At 38.0% G+C, this 23,683-nt stretch overlaps 1 protein-coding gene across 1 annotated transcript; it reads left to right on the plus strand.

Moving 5' to 3' along the window:
* Positions 1-2,200: 2,200 nt before the first annotated feature.
* LOC139711671 (malectin-A-like) lies at positions 2,201-18,279 on the plus strand. The gene is made up of 4 exons (XM_071623534.1): positions 2,201-2,622; positions 11,399-11,578; positions 15,619-15,676; positions 16,594-18,279. The coding sequence occupies exons 1-4, from the start codon at positions 2,266-2,268 to the stop codon at positions 16,824-16,826; spliced, it is 828 nt and encodes a 275-aa protein (XP_071479635.1). The 5' UTR covers positions 2,201-2,265; the 3' UTR covers positions 16,827-18,279.
* Positions 18,280-23,683: the final 5,404 nt, after the last annotated feature.

Genomic DNA, 23,683 nt, shown 5'->3' on the forward strand with positions numbered 1-23,683 from the left:
TTTAAATCTACAGAATATCATGCCTGTAATCTGTATAGCTGTATAGTATAACTGTGTACAGCAACGGAGCGCCCCAGGGTTAGGTTGATTTTAGAGTTTGGAGTAATTTCAGGCCTATCCGTATTTAGCAGTTCATACCTTCTTCCACTTACGGACATGTAGATAGTCTCTGCAAATTCTAGAACGTGCCAAATATGACCATTGCTGGACAAACAATTATGAATATGTCGTATGAACTCAGGATCATGATTCATATTATTCACATCAAATTACAGCAATCATTGTCACATGTCAATCAGTGTTAATTAGCAATCTCGGTGATCTGTGCTTTAATACTCGGGTACAAACTGAAAATGATTTGTATAAAATATACTAATAGGCAGTAGAGTAGAAGTTCTAGACTCTATATAAATTATAAAGTTTACCCGAGTAAGCACAGATCACCGAGATTGCTAATTATCAGTAGGCCTAATAACACTAAATCATGTAAATAGGCCTATCAGCATGATCAGCTTTAAATTATCAGTGTTTTATAACAGGTTCTAATGATGTACACAGGTCATATTCCTAAATAATTATAGAGAGAAGTTCAAGATACAAGTCAAAACTCAAGTTTTAACCATCATAGGATCATGGCTAGACGAATTATGGGCATTCATACCTTGATAACTTTAAACATGATAAATTTAGTAGGGTTAACACCAATAACACTTATCAACAGCAAAAGAGACACACTGACACTCTGAAACATGGGGGTCATGCCACTCATCCTATGCATGGCCTTGACCTATTAAAGATCAGTCTGTATCTGGCTGTTGCGGAATGTTCTGCGGAGACTGCGTCTGGCTTCACGGATCCTCTCCGAGGAGGAGAGCGATAACATGAAAAATACATTTAGACTCCTCTGGACAGACGGATCTTTCTGTCTACCTATCGATCGTCCTATGCCAAAAGACTCCTCCGGACAGACGGATCTTTCTGTCTACCTATCGTCCTATAGACTAGTATATGCCATGAGCATGGCCATGCATGGGAGACAAACTTACTCATGTCTGAGTCATGAATTGTGAAAATGCTAAATATCTACATACATGACATACAGACAGGGTAACTGCGATCGGCCCGAAATCGAAGTCAATAAATAGACCACTAGGCCTAGTATAACTCAAATAACTGTGACCAGTGGGCTGGTGACCGTGATCCGTGATCCAGTGACGAATGTGCTGTGTATAAACGGAGCCTTGCCCTTGCCCTGCACTGTACGCGCGCCCTGTAAAGTGTAACGTTACAGGGCTGCGTATCAATTATCGCAAACATCAAACTCTTAGTGCGGGACTGTACACAACCTGGAATTCTACACTATCAGTTTAAAAAAAAAAAAAAAATGCTTATTGAACGATAGACTAACAATATTTGGAATAAGATGTGACATGGGACAGGTATATTAATTACCCACAGATGATTGTGTAGCACTACCCTGCTGGACTTCACTTGTCAAAAGCAGAAGCCCGAAAAGGGCCATGAGAGTAGACGCCATCAGCGCCACATTTTTCATGTTGACCAATTTATCACACACACGTTCGGTTTTTTGTACACACTACGTACGTACGTACATACGTGGATTGAAGGTGGAACCAAAGAGTGTAGACGCGCTAGCTTCTATACGCTTTGCTACGAACATTGTGGACTGAGACGGTCTGAACCTAGTCTTCTATAAATTAGCAAAGCAAGGATGGAATAAACCACCCCCCATAAGTTGAAAGTGCTGCTGGTAGTTGATGTGAAGATTCATAATACTTTATTTTGTATTTCAAATTATTCATTCAAATTTAAGATAGATAAAAAATAATTTTAGATATAAACATATTTTTTTTCTTAATTTTATGGACAACCATGTACTCTGTTGAAAATCGCAGAAGTAGATATTTCAATTTAGTAAGCCGGCTTTACCTTACGCGTGCAGTTTGTATTGGCCAACAGGATCAAGGATCGGTCACACGTGCGAATGGTTTCCACACAGCACGGTACACTACAGTTTACCGTACTTGTTTTTGCAAATGCCACGAACTGGCTAGTCGTATGTGTAAGCGTTTACGTGTGTGTGTGTGTGTGTGTGTGTGTGTGTACGGCCTGTGTGTGTTGTGAGTGCATGTGTGTGTATCTCAACTGGTGAAGCCCGCGTCCAGGCTACTTGTAATCATATTCTCTATAAAAGCAGTTTCTCAGCTTAAGTTTCGAGGGTGGAGCCCATTTTGCATCGTGATCATGAAATTGATGAAGCATATCTCCAATGTCATGTTAGTAACCGTCTGGTTTCTGATGCACGAGATCACAAAATGTGCCGGAATCGGTGAAGTCATATTTGCAGTGAACAGCGGAGGGCCTGGGCACGTAGACATGTACGGCACCCGCTACGAAGAGGACCCGCTGACCATCGGTATCGCCTCTGACTACGGAAAGAACATGCCCATCGCGAGGGTACCCCCAAGTGACGCTATTCTGTACCAGACAGAACGCTATCATCTCTCAACCTTCGGCTATGATGTGCCCATTGAAGAGGACGGAGATTACGTGCTGGTGCTCAAGTTTTGTGAAGTGTGGTTTACTGCCCCAAAAATGAAGGTAATTTTAATTGTACTCGATCTCTTACCCTTATCAGCCAGGTCGTCACTCATGCACTCGGAACTCCATCCTAGCCTACGGCCTACTGACACACACATACAAACTGTATATGATCAGCTGATTGATTCCTCCAGAAACGGCCTGTGTATGTGTAGACCTCTATAATCATAGGCCTACATTGAACATGCAAGCAGACTCCTTCCTCACAGTCACACTCAGCTAGCCTCAGAAGCAAAAAGTGTCCATGACCATATTCTATACTCAGTCATGGACTCAGAGATAGATAGCCCAATACTAAATTATAATACATGTACATAATAGGGCATTAAAAAACCATGTACCGGTAGTCATTGGGCTATCCAGAGAGGACTTACTGTTAATGTTAGGCTTTACTTAGGGCTCATGCAACAGCTATTCTCACAATTGGTCATTTTAGATATTGATTATTGGATTTAGACTCTAAATATATATATATATATATATATATATATATATATATATTCATATTCATAATCATATATATATTTTTTTTATAATCACACAAACATCAAATTAATTAATGAACCAATATAATCTCTAGGTTTTAATCATGTCGACAGTGCGTTTTACATCTGACGATCATACGCTTTTTACCTGATTGCCAAAATTAGAATAGAATAGAATAGAAAAAGTAATTTGCACATTCCATCGACTTCTTATAATAATTATTACAGTCCCCAACCCCCCACCCTGCTTTTTATGACATGTGCTCTTTCATCATGATGCTAGAAAAATAAAAATATAAATGCACTGATTCCATCCAATGTTGACTTCCTCTAGATTGTCCATTTATGACGTCAAGAAGTTTAGTAGTCTCCTTATTCAGCGATGACGACACCAAAACGTTAAAATTTCATAACCTTAGAATTGATTGCCCGATTTTGCTCAAACTTCCACTGATGTTTTCTACTTTCATTAATTGCTGCTTTCACTCAATTCACACTTGGGCTTTGGTTTCCTTTAAAAAGAGGTGCCCGAAATCTATTTCACCGCTGTCTAGCCTTGTATTAACCTAGGTTGATCTCCATGACTTTGACTTTTCACAGAAACATTGTATTAAACCAGGATGTATGATATAAACTGCATGATAGCCATTGAGATGATGAAAGTCCGCCCCCCCCCCCCCCCCCCACTCCGGTGGTCATCTATACCGCATGCGCGTTTCCGATTATTCGGGAAAGGGGTATATTTTTGAAGCTCAGCTCGGGGGAAAAATCCTCGAAAAATCCTTAAATTAGGGGGTCTTTTATCATTTTCCCCGAAATATTTCTAATTAGGGGTAATTTACAAATCTTTCCCAAACAATTCTGAAATAGCTGGATCAAGAAAAAAAGAGAGAAAAAAAAATCTGAAACAGGGGTGCATGTTTTGCTGTAAAGCATGCCAGGCTCCAGCTGGCCTTCTCGTTCTCTTCCAAAAACATGTGATAGGGGGGCAATTCTACTGGTCTCCCTTCCAAAACCCTAAAATAGGAGGGTAATTTTGATGGCTCCCCTTCTGAAAGCCTGTGATAGGGGGTCAAAATCCTCGCCCCTTTCCCTCCAAATAGGGGGTATTTCTAAGAATCTGGAACACGCATGTGTATGGTTGACTGCCCGGGGGGGGTGGGGTGGGGTGAAAGCTCTAGCTCGCACGTACACTAGTGTATTAACATACTGTACATACTTATGTGCATTTGCAGAGTTAAATGTGGTGTAGCATGAATGCCACTCACTAGGACAGTCATTTTATTGATATTAATGTGATGTGTGCATGCAGCATGTGCCACGCAAATGAGATCAAGGGGGCATTTCATGAAGCTTTTTGTCAGATATTTCGTCTGACAAAATGTTAAAAGCTACTGAAATCGTTGCATCTGATTGGCTAAGAGCAAATTTGTCCGACAAGTTGTCGGACAAAAATGCTTCATGAAATGCCCCCCAAAAGCCTGTCAGCTTGAATAATGGATTGAGAGATTGAGGGTCTACAATTACTACAAAAATGCAAATGACATTGCAAGTAGATGTGTAGGATCTACATGTTTCCTGACAGATACTAAATAAAGTACTATATCTGATTGCAAAGTTTGTACAAGGTTGTTTTCTTGAGATTTTCTGGGTTTTTAAAACTTTTTGAATACCATCTTTTAGATTAGATAAAAGGTGAGAAATATTTTAAGGTGGCTTCAAAATTTGAAGCAGGCGGGAACAAGAAACATGTTTGTTATTTTACTTTGCCTAATAAAATGGTTTGTTTTGTTTTGTTTCTCTCTCTCTCTCTTTGCTCAGTGTGAAAACAGAGAGTAAGAGCAAAAGAGCAAACAATCAAATAACAACCAATCTAGGGTAAATTTCCTCATTCATCCCACACTTCAGGAGCATAATAGCAACCAGCTTACCCGTACAATTCATTACCAGTGGCAGGCCCATTTCAGCAGAACATACATGTAGGCATACGCTAGGCATACGCGTATAATACTGTATTGATAAACATCGTAATGGAAAGTAACGAGCAAGTAGCAAATTAGTAATGTGCAATTTTTGCATTCGTCCAATATTTATGGCCACAAATTTGTTATCGATGGACAAAGTTGGTTCATGAAATTTGGCATCGTTGAGTGCGTACATGTAGCTTAAAGGGATGGTACAGTTTCGGTTGAGGTAGGGGCTTCAGGTTTCCAATGTTTTTCGATGATTATTTATTTACAAGTCATGTATATAAATAGAAACTTGTTATGAAATATGAAAGAGCCTATAATTCTACGAGAAATTCAAAGTTTATTTGATAAAATTGGCTTTGAAATGGCTGAGATATCAAAAATAAAGCGATCCTAATAAAAGATGGGACCCACCTTTTATTGGGATCGCTTTATTTTACTTTGTTTTTTGATATCTCAGCCATTTCAATACCAATTTTTTTATCAAATAAACTTTGAATTCCTGTCAGAATTGTATGCTAAATATATTTATCAATGCATTTCAGAAAGTGGTGTACAAGTGTCTTGCAAAAATGTTAAAAGTGTAATTCTTACAAGTACCTCAACCAATACCATCCCTTTAAGCATGATTCAATACCATTCTTAACAGAAACTACTGAATCCACATAATGAGTTGTACTTTTAAAAGGTCAAAGCTGTATTTTGTTCCCGATCCTCTGGAGTGTACATACCTGTATACTATAGTACTGCATTGTATATTTTGAGAATGTAATATAGGCTGTGACTCTCAGAAATGAAGTTTGATATGTGAATAGTAGATCAATGATCAAAGGATCAATGATTAAGATAACAATTTTGTTAAAGGTACTGCAATCGGGAAAATTAGAAATGGAAGGGGGAGGGGGACAGTCACTGGCTTTGTCATGTGTATGTCTAGTCAGATGTTTCCTATGGTCTGAACAAACACCCTGCATATTCCTGTGTGTGTCTTCATCCCATAAACTTATATAAAAAGTGACCTTTTTCTCAGTATTTGTAACCTGTTGCCCCATCAGTCCATGAGTCTTATAAAATCACAGATAGTAGTCAAGAAATGTGCAGAATGAAGTGATTTGCCAAGTGTCACTAAATGATATTGTATGAATGACAAAACCTGAAAATTTATTAAAAAGGTACCGGTACTGGTTACCATTGGGAGCAGTGATTCAAGAAATGTTTGAGTTACAATGCATATAGTGTAGGTCAGTTGTATCACAAAACATCCTACCATATAAACATTTTGCAATAAAGCCTAAAGTATTAGGAGATATCACTATTTTTCTTACTAAACCGTAACTGTAGACGGTTTAGTCTAGGAACAATTTTATTGTAACTATTGTTCACATACTATTTAACAATACTTAATGGGATGGCTAGTAACTGAACAATGGGAATCAGTGGGCATGCTGGGGGATGACTGTTCCAATCCTTGTGGGATTCATTTAAGAGTACCTTGTGAAGTTGTATCTACTGTATTGTTGTGTGAAAATTATTTGCTTCAGAATGGTCTCATATCACGGTATATTCAAGTAATGTGCAGTTTAATGTTTCCAGGTTACATGTAGCATGCCTGTACAGTGACGGGGCAATCATTAACGGTAAACTACACATTACTTGAATATGAGACCATTCTGAAGCAAATCATTTTCACACAACAATAGATCTATAATGAACTCTTAAATTAACCCCACAAGGATTGGAACAATCATCCCCCAGCATTCCCACTGATTTCCACTAAACAGTTACTAGCCATCCCCTTTAACATTACTGATTAACTTTTTTACACTGGTTGTTTCTATCCTAACTCACATATTAGAACTATTTTGAAGCACTACAGCTAGGGTTTTGTTTCATCTGCAAATGGTAAACAATGCCTTTAATCATCATTGAAGACATAGGTTACATTCAGGCACAAAATTACCGGTAAGCATTGGTGCAACAATGGTAGTATTGTATCAAACAGTTTTGAATTTGCCATGAAAAGGCACAATTAATACCCTTGTGGTTGGCTAATGGTGAGCTTTAACATTGTCAATCTTGAGTCATTTGTGCAGTTACTACCAGGGTTCACCCATCTTTGTTTCAAACCTGTCACCTTTTTAGCTCACCTGAGCCTTTACAAGTGAGCTATTGCGATCGCTCTTCGTCCGGCGTCCGGCGTGCGTAAACTTTTACATTTTCCTCTTCTTCTTGAGAACCCCTTGACCAATTTTCACCAAATTTGGCAGGTATTATCCCTAGGGACAATTCCACGGTAACTAGGACACAGGTGCCAAAAATTCAAAATGATATTTGTTTCAAACACCATACATTTTCAGACAGTACTTGAGTTGAAGTTTTAAGAATCATTATGTTTTTCAATAAAAGCGGCCATTTTGAATTTCAAAATGGCTGCCAGAATATGCCTATAACTCAATGGCGAAAAGAGTGTATTGTCGCATAAATTACTCTCTGTATATCCACTTTATTAGTACTCTAAACAACAATCTTTCATATGTATGCAGTTACCAAAGAAGTCTTTTACCACACGATAGAAAAAAAAGCTGGTAGCTTTAAAGAATTTGATAAAAACTGTTAATTACTTTGATAATGATGGATGTAACGTCAGTTACCAAAAACAAGGAATTTTTAAGTTTATTCATCAAAGGAAGTGACCTGTATGATGTAACTTGGGATTTCTAATGTATGCCCATATGCCTTTATTTTAATACCAGAAATAAGGATACTTGGCATACTGGCGAGTCAAAATGAACACTACAAAATGTGTAACGTCAGTTACCGAAACGTCATACATGAGTATGTAACGTCAGTTACCATGACAGTAATTATAACTGAGGCAAATTTTTTGACTTTTGACCATTTCAATACATCTGGGAAGTCAACTTACAACAAAGAGCAGCTATCCCTTTCATAGGGAATGATGTCATTGCCATGGTATGTCCATGGATATTTTTTTAAAATTTTATTTTATTTCTAAATTCATTTATTCATTCATTTACCATTTTTTTTTTTGATTCAGCACAAGTTTAAGGTTATATCATCTGGAAGTTTAGTTTGCCACATGCAGTATATGCACTCAAATTAGTACATTCCCAGTCCTACGGGATGATAAAGCTACCAAAGTTTGTAGGCCTAATCAGTGACATGATTGCATGTTAACCACATTTTCTATAAAAACAAACAAACAAACAAACAAACTTCTGCACAGCTGTATGTTAGTACCAACAGTTTAACAATCTTCACCAATGTTTGCTTTTGCTGGCATTTTTTTTTTTTCAGGAAGCTTAGTCAAGTTTCTACCTCAAGGCAAATGCACAAACAGATATTTCTTCTCTTGCACTTAAATGTGTGGTATAGTTAACATGGCTCAACTTGTATTATGGTACGTAGGGCATGTACTCATTATTGTTTGAAACTTAACACTGATGTTGCTCAAAGTGAGAGAGGATTCTATAGGGTTTTAAAAAAATTGTTCATACAGTGTGTATTTGTTGATTACTTTATTCTATTCATGCAGGGACGTTTTGTAATACAACACATGATAATTATGAACAGGAAGAGTTTTTATATTGATTTTAGTATTCTTTCATTGCAAAGTCCAATTTCTTGGTATCTCGAATGTATTTGCAAGCCGTGATATATCAGTGAAAAGGAAAAGAAAAACAGTTAAATTACTTCAAGCTAGGAATAAAACAGTAACGCTCTTTTGACCAAAAAGCATTTATTTTTCTTCTTCACAGAGAAATATTAAAAATGCGGCACTTTTCATTTAAATCAATTGATGATGGAGATCATCAGGAGTAAAATAAAGAAAAGAACGAGAAATACATCACAATAGATTTCATACATATTTATGCATATTTATGAGTTGATACATGTTTTTTTCCCCATGACCTGGAAGATATTCTGATATTTTTTTCAAGCACAAAAATATCCATGTTTTGTGTAGTACTACAAGGTATTATGGGTGGAGCACAAGATAAAAACTTTCCTGTTCATTAAAAAACAAACAAACAAACAAACAAACAAAAAAGCCCTTAGTCATGTCAATATATTTATACTTGGAACTGCTTAATCTATTAATGGCTCTGTGTAATCATAAATGTTGAATAAAAGTTAAATCTTCAGACAAATGTCAAGAAATATCCTCTTGTGCATTTACATTATTTTTGCCCAACTGTGCTATGGCATGGGGGGGGGGGGGTGCCCCCTAAGGTCCCACCCAATATTATTTGTGTCTTTAGATTTTGTTTTAATTTGTTGCTGTAGTTGCCTGGGATTGTCACTGGTACATTGCAGCAGTATAATAGCCTGTTAAATAAATTAGTTCTCTGTAAACCCCACGGCAAAGTATGTGTAACGTCAGTTACGTAACGTCAGTTACTGACATGTTTACCTTTAAGTTTTCATAGAACACAAAGAAAATGGACTACTGTTTCATTTCATTGTGTATTTATGACTGATGAACCAAGGTATGACTCCATATCAACCAAATCATTCTGAATGGTCAAAATTATGAAATATCACATAGCTATTCCCAATCATGATTTTGCATGTGTAAACCCTATGGCAAATGTAAGCGTAACGTCAGTTACGTAACGTCAGTTACCGTCATGCCTTCACTGAAATTGGCATGGTGGTAAAAGGAGACAACTAAAGTGCACATTATTTTGCACACCTGTTCCTAAGAACCTAGGTGTATTGCCATATTAAACACATAAAGGCTAAAAGTCAGGGACATGAGATATTTCCATTTACATCTACACCATAATTTCCCATGTCCTTTTTCCGTAACGTCAGTTACCGACACATTTTCACTTGCTATGTGATAAGAAATGCAGTTTGAGAGAAAAACTTTCCACCTATTTCTTCATTCTCATGAACTTATTCATCAATGCTAATAGCAAGCCCAAGGTGCTTTCCTTCACAAAACTACAAGGTAAACAATTTCATGAAAATCCTTACGTGTAACGTCAGTTACCGTGGAATTGCCCCTAGGGGGATAGGATCTCAATTTGTTCAAGTGGGCACCATACCCCACCTGGAGGCCCCCAGAGGGGCCCAAACCCCCCAAAATTAAGGAATCTTAAAAAAATCTTCTTCTCTACAATGTAGAACCAAAAGTGATAGAGCCAAGTTAATACTATGAATTAGCACATTGATGACTGTACAGTGTAGTTTCAAGTTTTTTTTTTTTTATGGTGGAATCAGGGGTGCCCCCCTTGGGACCCAGGGGAGAGGGGTGGAGAGGGGTCCTAATGGGTCCCAAATTGTACATTTTCATCTTTTTCTTGAAAGTGCCGTCATGAATTTTTACCAAAGTTAGCAGGTAGCATCCCTAGGGGGAAAGAATCTCATTCCCATGAAATGGGCACCATGCCCCACCTGGGGGGGGGGGGGGGGGGCCCAGGGGGCCTAAATTTGGACGGAAATTGTAAATTTTCATCTTTTTCTTGAAAACCCTATCACTAATTTTCACCAAACTTGGCAGGTAGCATCCCTAGGGGGATAGAATCTCAATTCCATCAAATGGACACCATGCCCCACCTGGGGGGCCCCAGGGGTCCCACACCCCCTCCTGTAAGGAATCTTTACAGATTTTCTCTAGAACTGGAAGTGATTGAGCTAAGTTAATACAATGAGTCAGTATATTGATGACTGTTGTTTCAAGTTTGTTCATGGGAGAATCAGAGGTGCCCCCCCCCCCCCCACCCCTTGGGACCCAAGGAAGCGGGATGGGATGGGGGGTCGAAATGCAGGCCTAAATTTTCATCTTCTTGCTGAAAACAACATAATGAATTTTCACCATACTTGTCAAGTATAAGCATTCCCATCTTAGGGATAAGATCTCAAAGTGTTTGAGTGGGCACCATGCTCTCCTTGGGGGCCGCAGTGGGTCCAAACCTAAATCAATGAATATTAAATAATATTCTTCTCTTTTTCTAATCAAAAGTGATAGGGCTTTAAGACTTTTTTCCCAAGCTGCATAATCCAACATTCTATAAAGTACAGTGTACTTGGTAGGTATTTTTACCAGTGTGATGGAATGTAAATGGACACCATGCCCCCATTCTCAAAGCTACATTGTACCCCCACCATAAGTTTCCAATGTTCTCAGGTAAGAGTCTGCAAGAAAGCATGGAAGGTGAACTTGCGATACTCCCAAGGTGAGCGCGTGACCCCCGGGTCTCTTTTTTTTTTAATTGATCCTTTTTAATGAAAAGCAAAGTACACAGAAGGCTTATTTATAATCTTCTGATTGATCTATTCCTCTCTGCACAGGTGTTTGATGTTGTCCTGAATGAACAGCACACTGTGGTCCCAGGACTGGACATCTACCACAAGGTCGGGCGGGGGACAGCCCATGATGAAGTAATTTCCTTCACAGTCAGCAAGAGCAAACTTAGGGTCCAGGATGAAGTGTCCACTTTTGGGGGCAATCTGAGGGTGGAGTTCCAGAAGGTATTATTCAAATCTTGTCGTACTGTAGCAATACCTTTCTTGACCCCTCCCCCTTCCAATGCAGTGCACTCCCATTATAACAAACACAGTTATAACGAAGGAAAAATTCAGGCCGCAACATTATCAGCACTATGCATTTCTGCTGTTTAATAGTTCGGTTATAATGAAATTTCGATATAATGAAAGAAAACTGCCGGTCTCGAGGACTTCGTTATGACGGGAGTCCACTGTATTTCTGTTACATGATGTACATTTGAAGGGGTCGGTGCAATATAGTGCTAACCCACACAATGATCATTTTGAGATAATCGCTGTTAAATGTTTGGAAAGTCCATACATTGTACATTAATAAAACGTGAATGCATGCATTTTTTACCATCTTATTGGTTGAATTCAAATATGATATTTTCACGGAGGTTAGAGTGAAGGGTAAAGGATCATGAAAATGCATGTAACTCAATTTTGACAAAAGTGTGGGTTAGCCCTATATTGCACCAACCCCTTCATTTCATTTAGGAGATGTGAAGTTTGCATTCAAAGACAATATGTGGTCAATAGTCACTGGCCAATCAAATATGGGTGTTTTTGCTGGATAGTGGCATGACTGGACTGGTAAACATACTCACTGTATACATGCTAAGTGTAGAAGTGACAGATTTTTATGCCTCCGCCCTAAGGGTGCTGGAGGCATTATTCAGTACTGAAACTAGGTTGTAGTTAATTACCTCCCCTCCCCCCCCCCCCCCCCCCAACAGTAAAGGATGTAATATTAGTCCATTTCAATGACAATATATGAGGAGTAAAGTCTTTAGAAAATGTTATCAATGCCAGAGCAATGTGCAGGAAACCATCATATCGAATTTTTTCCCACCTCCACAGTTTTAACTACATGTACAAGTAAAAAATTTTACAAACCCAAAGAGTCCCAAATTTTGCTTCCACATTTTTTTTTTTTTTTTTTGGGGGGGGGGGGGGGAGAAACAAATTATTGACATTAATGCATTTCATGCAATTTAAAATGAAGAAAGCATTTTATAGATTTAAGTTTTTAACAATTCCACATTTGCAAAGTTGTTGCTTAGTGGTTTTTTTCGAACAAATTATATACTTTGCATTAAGACAACACATTTCTATTTGAGTCCTAAGGTTATTATTGGTAGTACTTCGTATTTCCAGTTTTAGAAATTTGGTATTTCATTTTACCCATGCATGCAGATTTCCTTGGAAATTAACTTTACATGGTACTCTGTCATTTTACATAGAATTCAAGCAATCAGTGCTCAAGGAGCCATTAGTGAGGAGCTTTTGTTTCTAGTACATACATCCTCTCTTTGCCTTTCTCAAACTACTTTATAGAGGGCTTTCTGCTATCTTTCAGTCACCTTTAAAAGTGAAGAACAGCTATTTAAAGTGTGCACATACAGGATGTGACAGTAGTGACACAAAGTTTCATGTTGTGATTAGTGTGGGATGTATTACCAGATGATGTGGTATGACACTCGACACTTTGTCAATGAGATAGCAGCATGTATTAGTCTTGAGTAGAAGCCCAGGAGGGCCTTCTCAAAGTCATACAAGATGATTGAGGTGATCCAGGTTCTGGGTTTAGAATCATGGTACCGTATGCAATCATGGCATGTCTGGTATGTGTAGTGCCGCAATATTAAATTCAGTGGCTTCATAACTTACAGCATGCTTTAGCAATGAGCAGGGCTGGGTAGAGTTTCTGCCTCTTGCAGACATGGTTGGTCAGTATTTTTTGTTCCATTGGATAAGATCAGCTTGTTTCTTGTAGACATGTCTGATGTTCTGCCAACTTCCATCCCCATTTGTGGTAATCTGTGTTTGATTGAAGGTACATTTACACTGTTGCAGAGCAGGTTCATAATAACAACACATTGTGGACAGTTGGTCCTACTCATATTTGTAAAATATATTACAAAATCTCTTAAAATGTATCCCCAAGTATTGTATGCACTCCTCATCCTGGTATCACAGTGGTGTAAGAGACATGTACAATGTAGTAATCTTGTGAAGACTTTACCAAGGTTATAAAGTACAAACAAATAAGGATAAGTCTAGAAAGACATCTGGTAATACCCCTTTTATACTGGGCGTTAGCTCGCTTCAGGTGCGGACCTGAAGCGAGCTAACTCTCAGTATAAAAGGTCGAAAAATAGCTAGCCTGAGCTAAAGTTAGTCTTCTCTAGGGGGGTGGATCAGGTCAGCTTCAGGTCCGAGCTACAGCTAACTTCAGTATGAAATGTTTCTCAAGAAAGCTTGAGCTAAATTCACTGACCCATGACTGGAAAGTGTGTACGGTGCTTCCCGGTTGCCAATATGTACGTTGACTGCTGTACGAGTTTACTGTTGCCACCGGCGCGCTGTGTATTACGCATCGCATGCACTGGTGTAGTATTTTACGCTGTCACTGTTCGCTGTTCGGTAAAACTGTCAATGAACTCTTTGAACTAGCAAAATATAATTGAATAAATGAATAAATAAATAAATAAATAAATAAATAAATAGACCAGCACAGTGGGTGGTCGAGATTGGCAGTATAAAATGACTTAGCCCAAGCTACAGTTAGCTCGCTTCAGAAGCGAGCTAAAAGTCGTGCACAGTATAAAAGGGGTATAAGAGAACTAAATTGTGTCATCTATCTAGTAGAAGCTATTCTGAGAGACATGATGGAAGTTACAGTTAATGAACAAGAGAAGAAAATACAGTAGGTTAAAGTCATGATAGCAAAATCTAAATTGAACATATATGTATTGCTTCAATACCTGAAAAAAAAATGCTCTCTCAGTAAATATAATACTGTACGAGCTGAAATTTTCGCGGTGGTTTTATTTTCACGAATTTCGCGAATCGCCTTTGAACCGCAAAAATAACAACACGCGAATAAGTAAGTTCAGTTAGACCCTCGCAACTGCGAATTAACAACACGCGAAAATGTCCTCCAAGTAGCAATTCGTGAAAATATCTGTACGCGAAAATTTCAGCTCATACACTACTCATGGATGATTACCAAAGTCTCAAAGAAACAATAAGCTGATATTAACTTAATTCCAAGTAGATAATGGTATTAAACAGACTTGCTCAGCCAGATCATATATAAAATTGGGTGCCTCAGAGTGCATGAAGACCAGATGGTCAGTAACATGACCCTGTATGTGTACACCAAGCATACCTGTGTAAGGGAACAGATGCATGAAAATATATCTCAAATGCAGTACCAGGCTTTGCTCACTGAGGTTTTCCCACACTGCATGGGGTAACATTATTGACTTGCACTGAGATAGTAATCCACCAGAATCAAGGCCATTTATGTGTTTTCATACAGAAGGAATAATACACTTTGTGCTCTAAACTTGCCAGAAAGATGACATGAGCATCATAGAAAATGTTAAAGGAACAAAATTTGTGGCATAACATGCTTATATTATGTATACATTTAGGGGAAGTGACTTTACAGTGTGTGATTCTGCCACTTCTGATGGTACATCTAATACCTTCAGAAGTTGTGCAACACGTACACTGTGTACCAGCAACCTACAAGTGTATAAAACACTCTCAGCAGGAAAGGCACCTCACCGCATTTTTTCCAATCAATCAAAATGTGCATTTTTACTATAACATACATTGTACACAAGTACATTGTAGTCATAAAAATTAATGAATGAAAACTCTGCATCAAAAGATTGCCACGATTAGTTTTATGTGTTCTCCTTTCAGTTTGAGTGAAGTCATAAAAATTAGCGGGTGAAAGCTCTGCATTAAAATAGATTGCCATAATTAGTTTTATGTGTTCTTCCTTTGCAGTTAGAGTGAAGTGTGCAAAAGTGAGTCTGAAGAATACCCCTGACAATGAGAGATTATAGTGCGATTGCTGTTTGTGGCAAGACTGTAAGGCAGATATATTAGAATGTTGCTACAACAAATATATCAGTTGTAATCTTTTATTAATGATCTTTTGCTTTCATTAAAGATATCTCAGTCTGTTTTTTACTAAATGTGTTATTTTCTTGACTTTATAGGGAGAACTGGACAACCCCAAAGTGAATGCTATCGTTGTGTACAAGGGCTCAGTGGACGGTGAGATTTTATGTTTGACTACGAGTTTGGATAACTACAGTAGTCTCCATTTAATCGGGTATTGTCTGGCAGAGCATTTCTTACCCGATTAAGCAGAGTACCCGATTAAGCGGAGAGTACTGTACATGTATCTTTCATATGGCCACTGAGCTGAGGAAGCCATTAGAGAGTGAATATTTTATTGCTAGCACCACAGAACCTGGTTCCTTCAGTCCCCTCCAATGGAGAAGGCATGTAGAATGAAATGCTTTGCCTACTAGCGCAGCTATAGTTTCCAGTGTAGTGAAACCAGGAACCTCAAGATCAGCAGTCTGTGGTCTTGTTGAGAGAAAATGAGTTATCGGTACCTCAAAAAGTCTAAATGTTTTGTGTGTTCTACAGGTTACATTGATGAACAAGAAATATGTTATCTTATTTGGAAATTGTCCTTGACCCCCCAAAAATGACATATCACCAAAAAAAGAAACAAAAATAGAATATTTGATCTATTCAAATATGTTTTTTAAATGCTTTGTGCTCCAGCTTACAGTGTACGTTCACTTTTCAATCAAAAACCACTATTTGGGAGCATATAGTCTAACTTTGGAGATGTTCTGACTGCATCATCCATTATCCATTACAAGGATAAATGATTACCTTTCTTTTGTTGTATTTGTGCTCTTAGCTTTATAGGAATTTAATCCCAGTTTACTGGACATAAGAGTTCAAGATAGAAATTCTTCGCTTGTAGGAAAAGTCATGTTTTGATATATCGTAAGATAATTGTTAGCATCTAATACTATGCCAGTACAGACATCTAATACTATGCCCGTATTGCTTCCCAAAATTCCTTGTACATAGCCTTATTTGATGCTTTATATCATTTGGAATAGCTCTAAATTGATCTTTGATCTCTTTTTGCATGTTTGATCCTTCAGACGTGCCGAGGTTACCGGCGATCCCCGGTCTCGACGACGTCGATGAGGAGCCGGAGGAGGACGATGAGGACAAGGATGAGGAGGACGTAGCAAAGCCAGCCAAGCAGACCCGCTGGAAGTCGGGACCGAAGGCTGTCGATCCGTACGCTGCTGATGAAACGAGCTTTTTATTCCCAGTACTAATAACCATAGCAATATTCATCCCAACTTTGTTTTGTCTTTGTAGATTATAATACATACCATCACCTTTCATTTGAAAATCTGAAAATCTGCAATTTTAACTGTTGAAAAAAAAAATAGAAAAGAATGGAGAATGGTACAAGTATTATCAACTTGGGTGTGCATTTTATAGGGTAATGTACGCTTAATTTTTTGCTATTACATTTCTTCTTGTGGTGGGTTGATCTTCTTTGTGTCATATGTTTAGATAGAGGAAAATGCATCGCTGCTATTTGTATTTGTTTCTAGCTCAGTCTCCTACTTCGTAGGACTCGAGGAGAACAAGCATTTTGATTTGCATTGCCAACTAGGGTACAGGCATATCTTTGCACCAGAAACGGGCAGTTTGCTCGAGTCATCAAACTTCAGAGTGTCTGGTACACCTTCATCTCTTCAAAGTGGCAAGGTTAACATTAGGTAGTAGTGTGGCAATATGCATACAATGTATGACTGAAATGTCCCTAGATTTGTGTAATGGATCTTTCTTTTTTTGTGTGTGGTTTTAAAAGAAAGAGTCATGATGTCCATTTTAGATAATAATAGGCTTGCATTCACGAAAGTAGGTTAGATTTACTCCATGGTTAATGCAAATTAAATGTGCACAAATGTGTGTGAAAGACTGCGTATACCTACATAATAACCATACATTGATACCTGCATGTGCAAGGTATGCATATTTCAAGCTTATTTCAATCCTTGGACTAAATACACACCATCGTTATAATTTAAGCCACCTTAGTGAATACAGGCCATAGAGTTTATACAATCATGATTGATATGTGTAAAAGCTGCTATTCTCAGAAGGGTTTAATTTTCGCAAATTTCGCAAACCACTTTTGGGCTGCGCATTTAGCAACACGCACAAATTTCACCACCTGATCTTGATCAAATTAGATTTACGAACAGGCATTAGTGCACTTAGGATAGGCTTGGTATCAAATCGCAAACACAACATCTTGTTAAAATGTCTGTGACCTCCACATGCAAGAAAATAACAGATTTTACAGTAATGCATCTAACAAGAAAAGGCGGGTAGATATACAAAGTCAGTAGGGATGCTGGCAAACCTCATGCACCTTCAGGCGCAATCTCTGTTCAAATGTTATTTGAGTAAGTCCCACCTATGCATATTTTTGTGTGTACAGTACAATACTTTCTAGGCCAAAAATGTCGCAGACAGTTCAGAGTGGTATCTGAAATACTTTCTGACCGAGCATGATTATCAACTTTGAATGTAAACTTCAGCGAAGCTCATGAAATGGTTTGTAATGGTTTGAAGCAATGGACATTTCAGAGACTGTTGGTAGATTGTTGTACACTGATATTACACTAAGCTGAGAAGATTGTATTAGATGACACGATTTTGACTCCATCTGCAGATTTCCAGGCTGGTATTTAAATCCAAAATTTGCAACCATAGATACAGTATCTCAAAAAAGAGACAGAGAAAAAAAAATAGATATTGGACTTGAGAGAATGGATATTACTCATTTTCCATTGGAAGACTTGTAACAATTATGCTAAGTTTGACTGCCTCCTCCCCCCCCCCTTCCCACGCAAAAAAACAAAACAAAACAAAACAAGCAAGAAAAACAAACAAACAAACATGCATTTACGCATTTTAGTTGAATGAATGTCCTATCCCTGTGCAAATGTGTTGATCAACAGAAATTTACAGTGGTTGATATTCCCCAGCATTTATTGCTGCTGTATATTATGTTACCTCGCATTACTAAGCCAACATGGAATCCAAAGGCAAGATTTCCAGTATTGGGCAGATTGTAGAAGAAGCAAGTCATAGCCTTCAGATGTTATAATAGCACTCACATCAAAGCTGATGTTCTTAACCCTTTGAAAGACTCTGTAAATGACAGATAATTCAACATCATGGAAAGTTACTCTTTAAGAAAAGGACCTTGAAGTTGTCCAAAAGGATCTCTGGACATACCTTTCTCACTCCTTGTGATTATAGCAGGAAAAGAGAATAGATATAGGCTCTTTCAACTTTTTTGCAGGGATTTTCAGATTTCCTGAAACTTTAAAGGGATGGTATAGTTGTGGTTGAGATGGGGATTCAGGTTTTAACTTTTTGCGAGATACTTAGAAACCACTTAATATGTGACATATGAAAGGGCATACAATTTTCAGAGAAATTACAAGTTCATTTGATGAAAATAGGGTTTAGAAATGGCTGAGATATCAAGAAACAAAGTAAAACAACTGTGGTCCTAATAAAAAGTGGGACTCACCTTTTATTTAGACCTCTTTTTTTTTTGCTGTGTGCTGCAATATCTCGCTTGGTGACCAGAATGGTCTGTCAGTGAACACTTTGGGAAATATTCATTTCATTGTTTTGCTTTGAAGCATTGCCAAACCAAATACCAGACTTTGCTGACTGGTGGATGTGCTGGCAAGTGCCATTTATGAAGATGAGATGAATTATCATTACATCACAGATGCTTATCTCAGTGAATTTAAAAAACAGCATACCTGTTCATACAAATGACTGTTTTCTGGTTATGTGCAAAGTGAATGTCCGAACTGACTACCAATCAAGAGTACTAGCACCTTTGGTGTGCAAGAAGCCAGGCTGATTTGCTGCTCTGTCATATTGAAGAAGACAAATGAATGCAGAAACACAAAGATGAAATTTAAAAGAGTTTGGAGTTATGGAAATGGGGATTTGATATGTCATCGGTTACACTAGGGAGGTTAAAAGGTCCACCTCCTTGGTCACCCATATTATGTCCCTCGGTCACCCAGCCCCAGTAGTTACTTGAGCTACATCCGTCTCCCTCAAGGAAACACAATGTGCCACTTGTGTTTGTTTGTATGTTATTTTGCCAAATTAATTGTTTAAGTTGTGCTGCTCCAGGTAATGTGTACAAGTGTAGCAAACACTTGTGTTCTGCTTTTTACATATTTTGTTTCATGATCTCTGCATGGAGTCCTTCAGTTTCATTCAATGGCCACTAAACATCCTCGTGCATTGGTCCGCAGCAAGAACCAGGTTTACTCCCTGAATGATGACAAAGGCCGCAAGAGTAGAGATTTTAAAATTGTCACTTTATATGTATGTTTTTATGTCGCTAAAATATCATTTACCCTGTTCTGCCTTTGTGTTTAGCTCAATAGCGTCACTTTGTTTCCATTGTGCTGGGATCACCTGGGCCCTGTTTCATAAAGCTGTTCATAAAGTTAATCATGACTTTACGAAGCACTTAAATATGGCAAGCCAAGTGGGTTTCCTAATTATTGTTAATTTGAAATTTGCAGGTGATAATGATTATTCTTACATGTTAATGCACATTTTCAGTTGAAAGTGTATTTTTGCCCCAATATAGATGAAATATTTACATACAGTCATACCTTGTTAAAATGTAAGAAAAAAAAACATTGCACACATTTTGGCACTTCATATTCCAGTCATTCGTAAAGTCATGTGTAATTTTACAAACAGCTTTATGAAACAGGGCCGTGGAAACATAAAACGCTTATTCGGCAAGTCTTGAGATCAGGTTTGGTGACTGCAGTTCATTACTGTTGTAGTGTAGGTAAAGGACTTCATTGTGAGGTACAGGTATTAGCAGAATGATCGTCGCGTTCCCCTAGCTGCCTCTTTTACGATCAATTTTCTGTCATAGTCTGTGTTAAAGTGATGTCATCGCATTGTGTATGCAAGTGTAGGTATTTGTGTCGAGTCGGCATAGTGGCATAGTGTCTTTGGAAGCATTGACACCATCTGTTTATACCTTGCAGATTAGTGAGATTTAATTGTACCCTGATGGTTTGTTTATGTATATTTTGGGACGTCTCATAGAATTTTTACTACAATGTGTGTCTCTCTCGTGGTATTTGTCTAATGACTTTGGCAAAAGATTCCTACTGGTTGGTTGGTTTGTATGTTTCCTATTTTGTAAATGTGTATTGGCGTGTCACCTTGTGGCTGGGTCTATGTGTACATGATGTTTGCACTGCACATGAGTATGTGGTTGTTTAGTTCCCAAGGCTTGTAGTCTCTTAAGAGTTTCACCAAAATATTTGTTGATTGAGAAGGAAGGAGTAGAGTAGTCCTAATGTACAGGGATCTGTTTTTGAAAGTGTGGAAGGAAAAAAAAAATCATGGAACTTCTGGTTCAGATACTTGAATTTCACATGTGTAGATATACTTTTGAGATAAGTACTCTCGTTGAGACAGAGTACTTCCTCATCTATTGAAACACTGTCTCCCAGTGGTTATGCAGTGTGTCTTGCTAGTGGAAGTACACGTAGACACACATAGACACACACATTGACACTTTAATAACCTATTACCTACTTGCAATGTAGTATGAAGAATATATTAAAGGACAAGTCCACCTTCATATACATAAGGATTGAGAGAATGCAGCAATATTAGTAGAACACATCCGTGAAAGTTTGAGGAAAATTGGACAATCCGTTCAAAAGTTACGAATATTTTAAGTATCTGCGCAGTCACTGCTGGAAGAGAAGACTACGACAGTGTATGATGTCACATGCGTACAACTATATAAGGAAAATAAAGAGAGAATTTCACAAAACTTTACTTTTTAAATAAAGTGCACAGTTCTTCGACTTGCTTCTGACGTATGTTAAGGGTAATATTATTCCCCCTGCCTTCTGAAAGAGAGAAGTCGAGTGTTCTTTTGTTATGCTAGAAAAATGGAAATATGTCGAATTTTCTTTATTCTTTCTTTATATCGTTGTACTCATGTGACATCACAAGCTATATTAGTCTTTTCATCCAGCCGTGACTGAGCAGAAACTTCAAAAATTCATAACTTTTTAACGGATTGTCCGATTTTGCTCAAACTCTCACTGATGTGTTCTACTAATATTGCTGCATTCACTCAACCCACATGTCTATAAAGGTGAACGTGTCCTTTAACCTGTTCCATACTTAATTCTGAAATTCCCGTAGACGTAATACACAGGCTATCAGGTTCCCGTATAGAACAGGTTAACATGATCAGGGGGGAAAAAGCAGAAAAAAAAAAAACACACACACATACATGCTTTGTTTTCTGAGATATTGTATGTTATTCTTTAAAGAATCATGAGCTCTTTCAGATAAGGCAGTGTACATGAATGGATTATCACTGATTAATGAATGGAGACTGCTAGGTTACATTCACAGTGACTTCACTTTTCATGGTACAGGCGACTCCTGTCCTAACAAAGTCCTCGGGACCGGTAGTTTTCTTTCCTTTTTAATTCAAAATTTTGTCTGAACGAAGAAATAAATTATATAAGATAGTAATTTGGGGACGTGAATTTTTACTTTGTTGAAACAGAAATTTTGTTATAACCATGCTCATTATGAGGAGAGTGCACTGTAGTTTCACAGATGCTTTATCAAACCTGTTTCAACAGAAATTCAGAAAAATTTGCTACTCACTCAAGTGAAAAAATTGCCTACTTTTCAAGTTTCAATACACGTAGTGTATAGTGGCATAGTTCCCTTTGACCACAGCAGTTCGTGAACAATTACTGCAAATGGAAAAGATAAACACACTACAATATTTGTGGGTTATTGTTGTTTTTAACTGAGCACCTGGAAGGGAAGAAAGAGTCTTTAAAAATATCTTCCGATATGTGTACTGGAGAATGAGTGACGACATGATACACAGATTTCTACTTTGTTTTCTGAGATTGGTGACAAGATTGTCATTAAGACGCACAAAGTATTTGGCCACTAGTCAAACAAACCCACACATGCACACATTACTCAATGAATTATAGATAAATTGTACCATGTGCTTTGTATTACGAGAAGCAAACTGCATTGTTACTTCTTGTAAATTGTACAATCGACAGTGCAAAACATTCCTAATAAAATGTTTCACTTTCTTAAGAGGCTTTGTGTTGGATTACATCCATGTTGAGAAAGATAATTATATACCACGTCAGCTGCATAGAGATATGAATTTGCAGTCGGGTGTGTGCGAAATTATGAATACATTGTGTTTGTGTGTTTGTGTGTGTGCGGGGGGGGGGGGAGTTCTCTTTCAGTCTGCAGGTTCAGTGTTTGGTCATCTGTTTTGTTTTTGCTTTTTGTTTTTTGTTGTTTGTTTTTGTCTGCATTCAAGTGACTGCATGGTTGAATATCCAGTTATTAAAGGTAATAGCCCACAAAGGTGAGGGAACTATGTAATACAAAAGTATGATAAAACGTGTGTGTGTGTGTGTGTGTGTGTGTGTGTGTGTGTGTGTGTGTGTGTGTGTGTGTGTGAGTGTGAGTGTGTATGTCATGTAATGTATTAGGCAGAAGCTCCTTATTATGCAATTTGATACAAGACCTTGGAGCCTAAACAATCAGCTAGTTCTCTACTATTATAGCTTGCTGTTGCCCAAGGGCGGATCCAGGAATTCCATAAAGGGGGTGCCTTTTCAAAATTAAGGGGGGGGGGGGGCACACGCCCCTTTCCATTTTTTCTTTTTATTTCTTCTGTTTTGACAACAAAAAAAAAAAATCCATAGAGGGGCACGAACCTATGTGCCCCTCCCCCCAGATCTGCATGCCTCTGCTATTCACTATATCTAGACAACCATTGAACATGAAATCATTTTCATTAAGTAAATTGGGAAGAATTGGGTATCAAGACAGCTAGAAAAGGAATACAAAATATAGAAAACTTTTATTACTTACTTTTCTGGTATTTGGATAAGGCAATTGGAGCGGAGAGATTATGGGTAAACACTGCAGGCCTCTTTAAGTAGAGTGGCATATTACGAAATCACTGTCAGAATGCTGTTGTGAATGGTGTACTTCATGATTGCAGTACCCCCACACACATGAATATAAAACAAATTTAGTGATTGATATAATCTGTGTTTATGAAGATATAAA

Source organism: Diadema antillarum, unplaced genomic scaffold (genome assembly GCF_040938485.1).
Source record: "Diadema antillarum isolate AM-2024a unplaced genomic scaffold, OU_Dant_1.0 scf00000040, whole genome shotgun sequence".
Taxonomy (NCBI): domain Eukaryota; kingdom Metazoa; phylum Echinodermata; class Echinoidea; order Diadematoida; family Diadematidae; genus Diadema; species Diadema antillarum.

Coding starts and splice junctions, on each gene's coding strand:
- LOC139711671 (XM_071623534.1), top strand. CDS start 2,266: ATGAAATTGATGAAGCATATCTCCAATGTCATGTTAGTAACCGTCTGG. Junction 2,623..11,398: donor TTACTGCCCCAAAAATGAAG/GTAATTTTAATT, acceptor CTCTCTGCACAG/GTGTTTGATGTTGTCCTGAA. Junction 15,677..16,593: donor GTACAAGGGCTCAGTGGACG/GTGAGATTTTAT, acceptor TTGATCCTTCAG/ACGTGCCGAGGTTACCGGCG.